Below are 14,505 nucleotides of genomic sequence, written 5' to 3' on the forward strand. Positions count from 1 at the left end.
TTGCATGAAATACAATTATACAAACCTACTTCAGGTAGTTAGAATTGACTATGCAAAGGTCAAGGCTTTACGGATATATTTTATTTTTTTTGTCTGAATTGTTTCTGCATTGCAATGCAATTGTGTTGTTCTGTTCACACATCCTTCAGATAAAGATAACACCCTGGTAATAAAAAAAGATGTAAATTCACCCAGGTGCTGCTTGATCAAAATATCAAAGCACCCTTATCCATACTTTGTGGTGTTACGTGATCATTTTATCCCATTTCTTGTTATTCCAAGAGATTTATTTTACAAATTTTACTTCAGTGTATTTCACATAAAATGGCTGTGCAGCACCACTCCCAGAACAGAAAAAGAGCTATCAATCTGTCACCCTTTACCCTTCCATTAGATTTTTCCCAGCTACAAAACATCTGTTCTCCGCATACACAGGTTTTTATATACCGTCCATCCTCTTAAACAACATCAGATGCATGCATCACTAATTAAGGACTTTTAAGTGCTTATATTCTCCTTGTAATATTGACCATCTCTACACACAATCTGTAGAGTATATAAAAAAAATAATTATGTTTTCTGCACTGTTAACCATGGGAAACAAATATAGATTTTTTTGAAAAAATTAATGATTTGGAGAACAAAGCCTGATAGTATAGCTGGACAAGGGACTTGAGTAGGAATGCTGTTTCTTACCTCTTCTACTTATCTGGGGGTTTTGAAGAGTATTTATATGTAGATATAAGTAAAAATACTTTTTAAAAATATTCATTTGTTACCTTGTCAGAGAAGCAGGATTTGATTGTTTTACTTTGATGGGACTGTTCACAAGCTTGAAGTTAAGAAGAAATTTCTGAACCCTGTTGAAATCTACTTAAGGTAACAAAAAAAATACAAGCTAATTTGTAGTTCATATTAAGCCTTCACATAAAGTGCATTGACGTAGTGGAAAATCAAAATAAATTAAAATTCTACTACTACTGTTGATATACATTTAAAAACTACCCTATTAAGCCCTTTTCAATGCAATGAAAGCAGGCTTAAATCAGGCAATGCATTTGTTTATACAGGTGCTTAAGTAAGTTTATCAGTCTTTTGGGGTTGATGTATATCAGCTGTAACCACAACACATCAACAGAGCTGGAGCCTTCAGTCAGGAAGCAGAATTTTTTCTGTGATGTACTGCTTGCTGTTCTAGCAGCAGTACAACAGTTCTGGGAGAAAATATTAAATATTATAATGATTAGAGATTACAAAAATCCAGTGGAGCCTTCTTAAAGCAGAATGACACTATGGTGCAACCTGTCTACATAACCAGCACAAGTCCATACCTAAAGGGAATGTTTCTGAAATCCAGAGAGAAACACTGAGGGTCACTATACAAAACAGGAGGAGATATTCTTTGCATGCTAGAAAGATGTCCTCAGTGGAGCAGTTTCTGCTTTATAACCTCTATAGGGTTTTGGAAAGCTGGCTGATATGATGCTGCATCCATCAGATCCTTACAAATCTTTCATAGTTAAGAACAATCAGAATAGGTATTCCACCCCCAGGAATCATGTAGGGACCTTCAAGTAAGTTTATAGTTGCCCTGCTTTTCATAGGACCAGGATTACCTCTGCAGAAATCCTCAACAGTCCTCCATTTGTGTTTCAAATACAGGACTGAGGGCAAAAGGACCCATAACTAGGGTAATGATTTACTGGTAATGAAGGTAACAAAAATGGCACATCCAAAAATATTTCACAGCTGTACAAAATGCAAATGACAGCTGTGGCTACAAATTCTCTCAGATTTATAGGACATTTATGCTAACAAAAGTTTTTTTTTTTCTTTTATTTGGATACAGAGAGATATTTTAACTGTATTTTAAAATAAAATTAACCACAAAAAAGTTTTGAAATACTTCAGTATGTTCCTTTACTATTAACTTTGCAGCAACAGAAAATCCTTGAAGATAATTACATCCAGACAGTTCTCCTAGACTGAAATTACACTGCAAATCTCAAGCCCCTCAGAGAGGACAGATATCTAGTGTCTTTTATACTAGGAGTTAGTATGATATGCATCATACTGGATACACTCTCACAACCTGGACAGATTGTCAGTGAGGACACAAGATCCACACAGAGAGAGTTTACTAGGTTAAAAACAGCACATGGCATTTTTATCTTTAAAAAAAATAAATATGAGCAAGATATGTTCTGCAGCTGCTGAAATTTCCCAATGATCTTAGAAGTGCCTTACAGAGGACATTACAGTAAATTCCTTTTAAAGGCAGTCATGGCCTGCATGATTTGAGTATGTTCTCCTGAGAGATCTCTGCCAACTTCTTGCTAACTAGAAAACACTAAAATAGATCCTGGAAATGGTGCTGTGTGTTTCTCCAAGCTGGGAAAACACCTTCACCATTACTTTCAATGTACTTTCTCACTCCGTACTGCCTGGCTCATGTGGAACAAGCTTCAAACAGTAAATTCTCTTCCAGAAAAAAAAAATAAATCACCAGTAGCAAGAGTGGAAAAAAGAGGGCATAGGACATATTTCATTAATGCACTCGGATTCAGTATGCTTTTGAACCACTACAAACATCTGTAAGAGGACTCCTCTGGATTTTTTTCTCCAGGTAGTTATTTTAAAGTTTTGTTAGAGGTCACTTTTACTCTACTGGACTTCATTTATGATGTGCATAGATGTATGAAGAGTCCTGCATGGATTTTTTTTTAAATTATTTTTATTTTTATTGTTAATGTGAAGGGGAAAAAAAAAGAACATTCACTATAGATTGTATGGCATTTTTGCTAAATTAAATCTTTTCTTGTCTTTTCTGTAAACCAGGAGAAATTTCTGATTTCAGAGGTCTCCTATGTATAAACTGAGACTAATTGGATTAAAGGCCACACCAGGTGACTTAACTCAGTATATTCTGATTGAAGTCAGTGTTACATCAATCATCAAACCAGTGGAGATATGGCACAACAGTTATGGCATATAAACTACAGTATTGACTCGTAAATAGACTTTTTTTTTTTTTTTTTTTTTTTTTTTTTTAGTTTGGAGAATATACTGTGTATTTAACAGTATAAAGTGAATCAGCACAGACAGAAATCAGTACTTCCATACTGGCTTTTAGGAAAGGAAAAAATATAAACTTTTAGGCAGTTACTGCAATGAACTTGTAGGACAAACATGAATATCCTAGGTAAGCTTTCCAATGCTTATCTAAACCTCATGTGAACATCTTAGTCTGGATATAGTCTCTTTAAAAATTTCCAGAAAAAAGACATGTAAGGAAAGTCCTTCTAACATTCATGTGGATGCGTGTATTTTGGAATGAAAAGCAATGAAGTTAAATAAAACAGTCTGGATTGAAAAAAAGGAATCCATTCTGGCTGTTTCATTTTAGGTATAGAGGGTCAGACCATCTCGAAAAGGTGGCAGAAATTTATGTCGCTGCATGCTTTGAGATGTCAGTAAATAGTCTAAATGAAGAAGAGGCTTGTAGTAATACTTATCCCTCTGGTATGCACCAGTACACAGCTTGAACTTCATTCATGTGTACAAGGTATACCAAAAAAACATTTCCACTGCTCTGAAAGCCAAATATAATAACAGTACTGGACAAGTTTTCCTTCCATCTTAATGATTTGTGACCAGGGTTGGCCCTAGCATCTTACTGTATCTTATAAACACATCTTGTAGAAGTATTCTGGTAAGCAAAATAAGGGTAAGCCTAGAGATGATATACTTTCAGGTGTGGCTCTATTAAATTACTAAAAAATATTTAGGACACAGATCTAATGTTTCTTTTGACCAGTGATTGTTTGAAAAAATGGGACATTGCTTCAAATGGGAACAGCTTTTCTTTGGGGATTTCCTCCTTCTTAAAATGCCCTCTAACACCCTAAAAGATACAGAAGTAACAAGAAGTAATTTTCAGTAGAAATTTTACAGTTATGCTTTGTTATACAGAAACATATTTTAAAAAAAGGAAAAAAAGGTACATCTGTGGAAAAAATAATAAGTGCCTTTTCCCCCTGGTGTCATGTCTTTGGATATGTACAGCCTTGGAGAAATGTATAAATAATTTTATACATGGAACTCTTAAAAAACTAGAGATTTTTAGTACAAAGGAATCAATTCACTGCAAGAATGCCCACATGCTGTTGTTTTATGATTTACTATATACACAAGAGGATCAAATGAAGGACCTCTGTTTTAAAGTTACTGCTGTACTGTACATTAACATGTGGCTAATACCCTTCTCCAGGTGAGATTTACACTTAGTATTACAAATGACATAACAATGCTGAAAATACTGATATAAAACAGATTCAAGATGACATTTTAAAAATATCCCTCACTTTAATTGAACTGTTTTCTCCCGTTTTTTTTAAGTATCAGCTTTATAAAAGATTCTCCAAGAAAATAGTAGCATTTAAAATGTTCTTTTTGAAATGTATAGATGGATTTTTTTAATAAAGTGTAATCCAAAAGTCTATTATTCCAGGACAAAAAACAACTATAGATTCAGCACATAAGTTAAAATTGTAGAGGTTTTTTGTTGGGGTGGTTTTTTTTTTTATCTTTTGTTTGTTGTTTTTTTTTTTAATGTAGTATTGTGCATTTGTATCCTGGAAAAAAAATCTCCTTGATTACTGTGTATGTTAATTTATTTACAGATCTTAAATATAATTGCATACATCAACATTTGAGATGAGCAAGACTAAAATGTATTGTAAGAACCAACTGTCCTTTCAATCTACCATGACTTCATGAGATTGCTCAGAAGAAATGTGATTCTGAGTAGTGAAATTCTGTTACTACTATTTTTAACTTTTTTGGTAGGCTTTAAACTATGAGTTTCAATTCAGGACTGGGAGTCGTGAATACCCATAGTTAATTCGGTCAAGCTGTGTTTGTGATTTTTGCACATTCTGTTTTGGCAGTAGCAAAGCACACACGACCATGAAGAAGTTTGGCAAATGTTTGTCTTGGTTCTTATGTATCCAGCTCTGGATACACAAAATTACCACTACAGAATATTTAGACAAAACCTGCTCTCTTCAACATCAGATAATGTCATAAAATTTGCTCTAACCAAATTAAAGCCATCAATAAATAGAATCCTGAAAGTTTATGCTGCTGAAATTACTTTGCAGAATATCTGCCAAGCTCCTAGTTTATTTTTTTCTTAATCTAACCAACCCTTGTATTAATCCAAATATTAAGTAGTTAAGCAGATATATTTAACATTAGGTAGATTTTGTGTGATTAATTAATTTTATATGCCCTATGCGATTTACCTTTTAAAAGTTACAGCATTATTTTTTTTTGTGGCTACAGAAGCTTCATTTTTCATTATAAGCTACTTCAGTAAAGTCACATCAGTTTGGTTCTTTATGTGATGCTCCTTTGTCTTTCATTATTAAATCACCAGTTAAAGACAGAGGTGACTTGTCTCAGATCTGTCTCAATTGTATTTAAGCCACATTATTTATAATCTACTAACTATATATCCTATTATCATTCAAACAGATTACCCTCCATCAGAGACATTGTAAACTAAGTGTCATGTTCAGTATAAGTGACATGTTTAGAGTAAATTGACTGAGATGCCTGTTTTCAAGCCCTCTGAAAGGGAAAAACAGGATCTTTTGCTACTGACAAGTCTACAAGTTCTATGGTGTGATTAGATGATTTCATATTCCTATGAGACCAGTATGCTACATGTCAGGCAGCATTAGATTAATCTCACTGGTGTGTAATATGTCAGGACCAGTAAACCCACTGACATGGTATAAACCAGGTCGTTAAGTGCATATGATACAGTCTACAGAAATTATGACTTACACAGGTAATTTGGACTGGGTAATAAGACAATTTCTCTCACTTTAGTCTTCCACCCATTTTTGGTTTGGGAAGTGAAACGAAATTATATGATGCATTACATAGCATAGAATGTCACATTGTGTCATGAGTGATACAGTGCCTGTACAGCACAAACATCACCACAACTTGACATGCCCCCATGGAAAAAAAAAACCAGTCGAACAAATGTAGCTAAATAAAGGTGGGGAGAAGGAAGAGAAGGTTGAGGCACCAAGCTGACATCCTTAATTTGGGACCCAATTACTGACTCAAATACTCAGAAAGCCTCTATGATCCTTGCTGTAGAGGAAAATCAGTCAATTCCTCTACCTGTGGCACGAGGCATTAATAAAGTACATACAGCAAGAAGTGGTAATACACCTCTACAGGTGAGCAAATTTCATTGTATTAAAAAAAGTGTAAAAAGAGGGTCCTCAAAGATTTCTGACTCCTTATTTCCCTAGTCTCTATGAAATTCAAGAGGGTTTACTAATTACTTGTCTATTCATTCCTCACATCTACTTTAACAGTAACATTATTAAACATACACAGTATTATTTAAGATCACCTTCTAGAACTTCAGAGAATGATAATGGCTTATAGAGGGGGGAAAAAAATATTTAGCCAATTTTGGACTAGCAATGCCAGCCAAATGGTCCCATTTATTATACCCATTATGACTTCTGCATGACAAATCAATCTAGTTACCTGACAACCTAGTTCATCCTTTTGTGACAGTCCCAGATGAGAAAGTATGGAACCTACAGACAATGTTAATTTTTTACTTTATTTTTTTTCAGGTAGCAGCAGATGAAAACTGAAGACTGATCTATAGGTGAGTTTATGTTCCTCTTTAATCAACTCTCCTTCCATGGAAAGAATACAAGCACCTGGTTACCCATCTTGTTGACCTAAAGTCTGTAGCTCTGCTGTGTGTAAATTGTGGTGAAGGAAAACATTTTTTCTGCTGTACATGTGTAAAGAGATGGGCCCCCTTGGAGGCTGTCCGAGTCTGCCTGTGAAAGTGGTGTGCTGCCGAGGTACAGCAGTTTGGTCTTTTGGAGCTCCTGAGAACATTGGGTAGCTGTCTGTCTTGGATGCTGGCTTTGCTGTACTTGGTGCCGTGGTGGCCAAACCGTTCTGGGTGACCTCTGAAGAGAGGGCTTCGTATGTGCCTCTAGTGTGCTTGATGACTTCCACGATCTCCTTCTCTTTTAGGAGGTTGCTCAGACACAAATTAGACAGCTGACAGCTCTTGCTTTCATAGGCCATTGCTTGGTTGCCTGAGGAGTATCTAAAAGGGTCCTCGATGGGAGTATGTGCTGACTTTCTGTCCCTTGTGCTGAGATTTTGGCTCACCATTCTGTTTGGATATGTAGCCTAGGGAAACAAAACAAAAAAAGTATTAGTAGCAGAACACAGCAGGAAAATGGTGTAGGAAAAAGCACTCCTCACTATAGATGTACAGCACATGTGGCTGGCAGATTCAAATGAAAGCCGAAGCTCAAATTTGTTAAAACTCTCAAAGCACTGCTAGCATAAATAGGAGTATTGTTCATTGATATTTAACAGAACTAATATTGAAAACTACTTATTACAGGTAATGATTTGGGCTTTTTTTTTTTTTTTTAAATAGTTTAAATCAAAGGAAGTGTTGTGGGGTTTTTTCCAGAACATAATAAATGGATAAATAGCTTCCATGAATTGTAAGCAGATTTTCAGAAACATGATGAAAAAATAAGAGTTTTGATTGCAGAGAGTTCAACACTTAATTCTCTCAAATACTTATAAAATTTAAACATCTTTTGTGAATATCTTCATGCCTCAGTTAGGCTCAGAACATGCTCAATTTTCGTTGTCCCTTGAATCTAGGTGTTCTGTTGTGTACCTACAGTTAAATACATGCCAAAATGCTCTGCCAGAGCAGAGCAATAATTTTATTTCAGCTGCCTGCAAGAAATACAGTGTAAGAAGGATTCCAGCATGTTAGCAACTTTTGATGCTGTTTCAGCATGCATGCATTTGTATTTGTTTAAATAAGGAGAATTTATCTGTATATGGCAAGCAAGATGACTGCATCCACTTAGTCTGCCGCTTCATTTTGTCCTCCACAGAACACCTGGCTGGGGAACAGATGATGGGGCTGTGGGATCTTCTCTCACACACTTTAAATATATACTTTCAATGTATAAAGTAAAATAAAGTGTTAAGGGGAAAATGCTAATACAGTCAAAGCAGAGTTCTGCCTGTTCCACGACTGACTATGAGGTAGCTTCCAGAGGTGATGTGCAGGAACTGAGATCACAAGATGTGCTTGTGGCTGAGGAATGGCCTCAAGCTGTGAATGTTCAGAAGGCTGGTCCCTAGAGGAACTCGAGCTTTGAGCCTACATGGCTTCGTAAGAAATCTTCATCTCTTTACATATTGGTACAAAACTTATATAATACAAATTTGCCCAATTAGAATTAAATACCTGAGAGCTGTATGAAAGTTTCAAAAGCTGTTGACGTAACCTACTTTACCGTCTTTTGTCATCTAATAGTGTGTGTGCAAGTTAAAAAAAAAAAAAAGAAAGAAAAAAGCATTGAGTGGAGTGGTGGATGCGTTCCACTACCTTCTCCAGATACATCGCCATACAATGTTTCAAGGAAATCTTTACCTTACATTGCAATCAGTGCAGCTTTGAATTTATTTTTTTTCTTCTTTTAACTAGTCAGATTACAGTAACTAAGAGGCAGTTATGTGAAGGATTATAATAGAATCAATTGTACCTTATTTTAAAATTTTTTTTGGAATACACATTTGCCCTTGTTTTATCACTGTCACACTTTCCCAGGTACTGGTTAAAGCATGTGGGTAATTTGCAACAAAAATCCAATTTTACTCCAGATAGGTTTTCTGCAACAGAACTCTGAAACGACATAGTAGCAGCTTTGTGACATTTACATTGCTACATGGGCTCTGACATTGCAGAGCAAAGCTGAGAAAATCAAAAATTATCCCAAGCCTTACAACAGTACTTCACTAAAAACTTTTCAGGATGTTTCCATGATTCCATAGGAAACTTTTATATGTTGTTTCAGGACAATCAACATCACTTCACACACATTTCTATTTTAAGCAACACAGAAGAATGATACAGTCAGCATTCACAGCCTACATCCTTTATTTTAGCATAGGCAGGCTAATGGTCATGCTTCTATGCAGATCTGTACACAGGTTTGGATACAAGTACTGCAGTGCATTTTAGGCATCAGAGACGGCATTTTCAAAAATTATTAGTACTGGAGTAACATTTCCCCCATTTAATTCAGTGTTGAATGCACCCAGACTCACAAATAGGAGTAGAACACTTCTGGAAAACATAATTTAAGTTTTTATGTCTGCAGAATGTAGAGGTATTTATGTATCTCTATGCCAATAAATAAAATCTTCCTACTGGGACAAGACAGTCAGATTCAATGTTCTGCCAAAAATCCCTGCATTTGTTCTAAGGGAATGGTTCTGGAATTATCATGTCACCCTATGCCCTTTGACAACCTAAAGACTGATATCATAGAACTGAGAGGAACTTAATGATGGGACATCTAGTCTATTCAATATTTCTGGTTGGGATCAGTTCATCCCTGTGTTGTTCCTGACATACCTTTTCTAACAAGTTGTGAAGCACATTCATCAACATAATCTGTACAGCCTCCTCTTCCACTCTTCCACTACATTACCTTTACTTCTAGGAAAGATCTTCCTAATGTATAAACCAAATCTTCTGTCTGCAAGTCTATTCCTTCTCTCTCCTTCTTCCATGGAAATGAGGAAAGAATTGCTGTTTGACCTCTGAATACCCGTTTCTGTCTTTGAAGAATGCTGCCAAGCTACCCCTTAATCTCCTCTGATCTAGAATAAAAAATATCACATTGATATTTTCTCATAGGACTCATCTTCTAGACTCTTGAGTCATTCACCCTTGTCTTCTATATAGATACTTTACAGGAATTCCACATTTTTTTTTGAAACAGATTATCCAAGAGTATAGTACTTAAGGTAATCTGCCACTATGAAGCAGAAGAAGCACTATTAATCCTATGAAGGACTTCTTCACCTGTTTCTTTTTAATTCACTCCAACATGAGGTTAGTAATTTTCTTTGGAAACAGCATGAAATTGTTCACTCATGTTCATTTCATTGTCCACAATAGTTCCAAGATTTTTGTTCTACAAAATTATTACTACATTGTTCAGCTAATTATTATTACATAGACATAATTCCTCATTCACCCGTGTTGAATTTAGTAATTTTTTCTCTGAATTTTTCTCTCATGTATTAGGATCATTCTGAATTCTGGTTTTATCCATTAATATCTTTTCCATCCCACCCAATTTCATGTAAACTGTAGATTTAGTAAGAATATTCTCTAGTCCACAATCCAGGTAGTAAATTAATAGTATCAAACACTATCAAACCCTACTTACTATAGCCTTCTGTTTTAACACTGGGCCATGGGTAAGTAATTTCCAAGAACAGTTTTCCAGTTTAGTCTGTATTTGTTTAATTTCATCTGCATAGTATGTTTATCAGACAGTATTAAAATCCTTACTAGAAGCAAGAAATCTGATATCTAAAGCTTTTCTTCTAGCCAGAAAGCCTGTTACTGTGCTGTTGAATGAAATTAGATTGGTTTGGCAATTTATTTGATTTCTAATCCATGTTGGCTCTTGCTCATTTCATTTTCTTCTATGTGCTTATAGTTTGTTTGATTGTTTGCCTCAAGTTTTTGTCTAAGAAGTGAAGTTAAACTAACAGAAACCTTATAATATATTTAAGGTGAATCATAACGTCTTCCAACACTCTACAAAAACAGACACTGATACTGCACTCTGATCAGTAATAAATAAATACACCTCAAATCTTTTCATAGTGGTATACACTGCTCAGTAGAAAGTCTAGGAATTAAGAATTGTTTCTTGTCTTACACCAGTTATTAAAGTGCCAATGAAACATGTAATTTATCTGTTTAGTCAGCAACTATCCTTGTTATTCTCTTCATTCAGTGAGATTATTCAGTCATAAGCAGCATGAAGTGAATAATCCGAGTGTAAACGTGTTGCTGCAGACCTTTGTAGCCTTGGCTACAGAGACCACTTCCAACAAGAAGCATGACCATTGCAGGAGGTCTTGGATACAAGCTGTTGTAAGAGTCTTGAGAATGGTTTCACCGTTACCTACCTCTCTTGAAATTGAATAAAAAATAAAAACTTTTAGGAAAAAAATCTTATTAAATGAATTATACCAACAAGGTAGGTGTTAAAGTAAATACAGAACAATCTACTGCTTTTGAAAATGAAAAGTGCAGAAGCAAGTACAAAGTAAGGCATATTGCTGAAACTGGCTACCAGTTAAAGGTACAAGGCATGATTACATTATGTTTTTTATATTGCTTTTTTAACTTGATCTTGATGAAATGCTGTTTTGAATATGTGGAACCGTGGCGTTCCTTTGCTCTTCCTAATCAAGGTTGTATTTCACACAAAATATTTTCATTTTAGAAAACACGTGCTGGGTTTGTAGGTCTCCAAGATGTTTGCTTCTGGTTGCTGGCCAATGTGGTGAGACAGTGTGCGTATATATATGATGAAATATTTAATTATATATATATATATATATATAAAAATATGTATGATGAGGGAAAGGCCCTAATTTTGTGAACTTGCTGAAATTCCCCTTCTATTGAATAATTAAACAAAAAACAGGTGGTGACAAATTAAGATTAGATTTTAAAACATCAATAGAAATGTAGAATATGCCATCAGTATTCTAAGGCATTGGTATGACCCTGTCTCCAGCAATAAGACACAGGTGGTTAACAAGGAAAGACAGAGTCACTCTATGAGATGCATAGTTAGACACCAAATGAGCAGAGATTTTAAAAGAAACACTGCCAAAAAGCAATACTATCATTGCTATCTATGACACATTACTGAAGAATAACTTCTGATCAGGAAAAGAGAGAACAGTGGTCAGATGGGAGTCAACATCAACAAGATATCCTTCCCCCCACCCCTGCCCCAGTAACATTATTCTCCCCCCAAAATATTATCAATAAAAAGTCCAATGCTGATTTGAATTTCATGCAAGTTCTTTTGCTGTCATTCAAACATTTTTATGAAAATCACAACATACAGAATTTTAAATAATTGCATTTTGTTGTTCATTCGCTGAGTTCAGATAGTTTAGCCTGAAAGAATGTAGTCCAACCAAGTTTTCTTACTGGCCCATTTTATAGTTATTTAGAATTGTCATCATCTGTTCAGAATAAGAAAAATATCCCAGAATGAAATGCTCAAAGGTGAAAAACACACATGCAGCACCAACAAGAAAGATACTTTGGAGAAACTCAAACCTTTCTTTTTAACCTACTTCTGCTTATCTTCCTGTAAATGTTTCAAGCTAGATTTTCTGCAGTGGACTCTTAGGTATACCAATTGCATGCTATGAGTGTTATATGTGAGCAAGCAAAGCCACAATCCCAATGCATCTGTTTGCCAATTTGAAGGCTGAGTCCTTATCCAAAGCCGAAGGTGGCTTCATGCCAGTCATGTTCCAGCCTAGCCCAGAGCAGCTGCAGGGCTGCTGTAAACTGCTGCTTGGCAGTGCTCCAAGGAGCTGATCTGCCAGCTGGTGCCTGCTGAAGCAAAAAATCCATTCATCTCTTTCCCTTTTATTTTTCAGCAGCTCAGCTAGAACCAACAACTTCTCTGCCCCAGAAATCCCAAAATGCTACCCTACAGTATGCCTAACTGTGGACCCAGGAAATGGGCTGTAATTAGGATGCAAATGTGGCTCTGAAATTTCTTTCAAAAATAGCCCATTTTAAATATATGGAGAGAAAAAAAGCAGCCTCCTTTGTTCTTTCAAATATGTCTTAAAGTTCAAGAGAACATCTGGATTTGAATTTCCTGATCAGATTAAGTACAATAAAAATGCATGCTTTCTTGCTTCTATTTCTCAAAAAGAAAAAAAAAAAAAAGAGAGAGAAAAAAAGAAAAAGTATTTCTATTAAAATCTGATTGGCTGTAAAATTTTGATAGGTTTGTATCATGATCATTGGTGATTTAAGGTACATGAATTTCTAAATACAAAATTTAGAAAGATCTAAATATTTTCGGTTTGATTATTCCACACTGGTGCCAAATACATCAAGATTGAACCAAAAATGGGAACTTAATATTCTTAAAATATTTCTTCCATTATTTTTTTTGAGAGTTCCTCTTTTTGACTGTCAGTCTGGCAATTTTTTCTTATATTAAGAAAAAAATCCCCCAAACCCCTCAATGACCCACTTTAAAGTAATGAAAACTGACTACTCTTACAGAAAGCTTCAGAATGGAACATGCTATTAAAACCACACTGCAGCCATTCATCACTTTACATTTTCAAACCCAATGAGTGAAATACGACAAGTTTTAACGACAAGACAATACTGCTGCAGGACATTTGAAAATGGATATTGTTGCTGACTGTCTTGTGATAAAGTACTGATATAAAATGATAGAAAAAGACATGAGTTACAAAAACACCCCAAAAAGGGTGCAGATATTTAAGATGCCTGTGCCCAGAGGCATCTTGGAGTCTTAGATGACTATTATGCAATTCTACCAAGTAGAACAACTTTCTTAAATGCGTCATTCTGACAGCTGGCATAGAGAATAAACCCAAACAAAACACTCTCTCACCAGTGTACCCAGTGTACCCTGACAGCCAACTAACAATGGCATATTCGAAGAACACGGTTTTACCATCCCAAAGGATTTTTGCTTTCAGGGGTGTTAATGGAAGCACACCCTAGAGAGAATAACTATTCTGACAGAAACCTGAAGACTTTCTGGATTCCCTCAAGTTCTCTACCACTTAACTATTTTGTGTTTGTGAGTACATGATAATGTAAAATGTGTTCTCCAATGTAGTATTAACTATAAAGCCCAGCATAGCTCACTTGGCCCTTGTCAGGTCTCAGCTGGACTGAAACATCTTCTACAGAACTGCCTCCATTTGCAGCCTAGCCCAGAATTCATAAAATGTAAAGCAATGTAAAGAACTCCAGAAAGAAAACAAGGTGCTATAGCTCTATATTTCTTCAAAGGATGGAAAGGATGAAGCCCTGCATCATGCATTTGAATTTATATCCCTTCAGATGCTTTTCACAGTTCTGACAGTTTATATAAGTGCAGATCTAATTTACCAAAACACAGGTTAACCCAGTACTTTGGTATGCCACATTTGTCACTATGTCAGCTCCTTAATTTCTACACCTCCTCACTTTTGTGCTTACCAACTTCCAGCCTAAAGATGATCCAATACAAAATGTAATTCAGCTGCAGCATGTAATTGTTCTTCATCCAAGTCTCCTAAAAAGCACTCACTCTTACTGATTTCAGTAACACCTGAGAGTAGCTTTTACAACCCAGATCTGTACTTATTGATCAACTGATGCTGCCTTCTGGCAACACGCGACACATGAAAGAAAGAAAGTCCAGTGTGGCAAAATAAGGCATGGACTAGTATCAGCAGGTTATGGGTAAGAGCCAGCTGCTTATCAATTTGCAAGCTGTCATCTGTTACAAAATGAATGCAGCCAAC

At 35.6% G+C, this 14,505-nt stretch overlaps 1 protein-coding gene across 4 annotated transcripts in view; it reads right to left on the reverse strand.

Moving 5' to 3' along the window:
* Positions 1-766: 766 nt before the first annotated feature.
* CCSER1 (coiled-coil serine rich protein 1) overlaps positions 767-14,505 on the reverse strand; it is a 712,966-nt gene continuing 699,227 nt past the window's right edge. For 2 of the 4 annotated variants that reach the window (XM_055795209.1, XM_055795210.1), the window contains one exon: positions 767-7,251. In XM_055795209.1, coding sequence (XP_055651184.1) covers positions 6,766-7,251 — 486 coding nt within the window. In that variant the 3' untranslated portion in view covers positions 767-6,765. The remainder of the gene's footprint in view (positions 7,252-14,505) is intronic. The other 2 variants (XM_055795212.1, XM_055795213.1) reach the window with 2 other exon arrangements.

The sequence above is a fragment of the Falco peregrinus genome, chromosome 2 (genome assembly GCF_023634155.1).
Source record: "Falco peregrinus isolate bFalPer1 chromosome 2, bFalPer1.pri, whole genome shotgun sequence".
In the NCBI taxonomy this organism is placed as follows: Eukaryota; Metazoa; Chordata; class Aves; order Falconiformes; family Falconidae; genus Falco; species Falco peregrinus.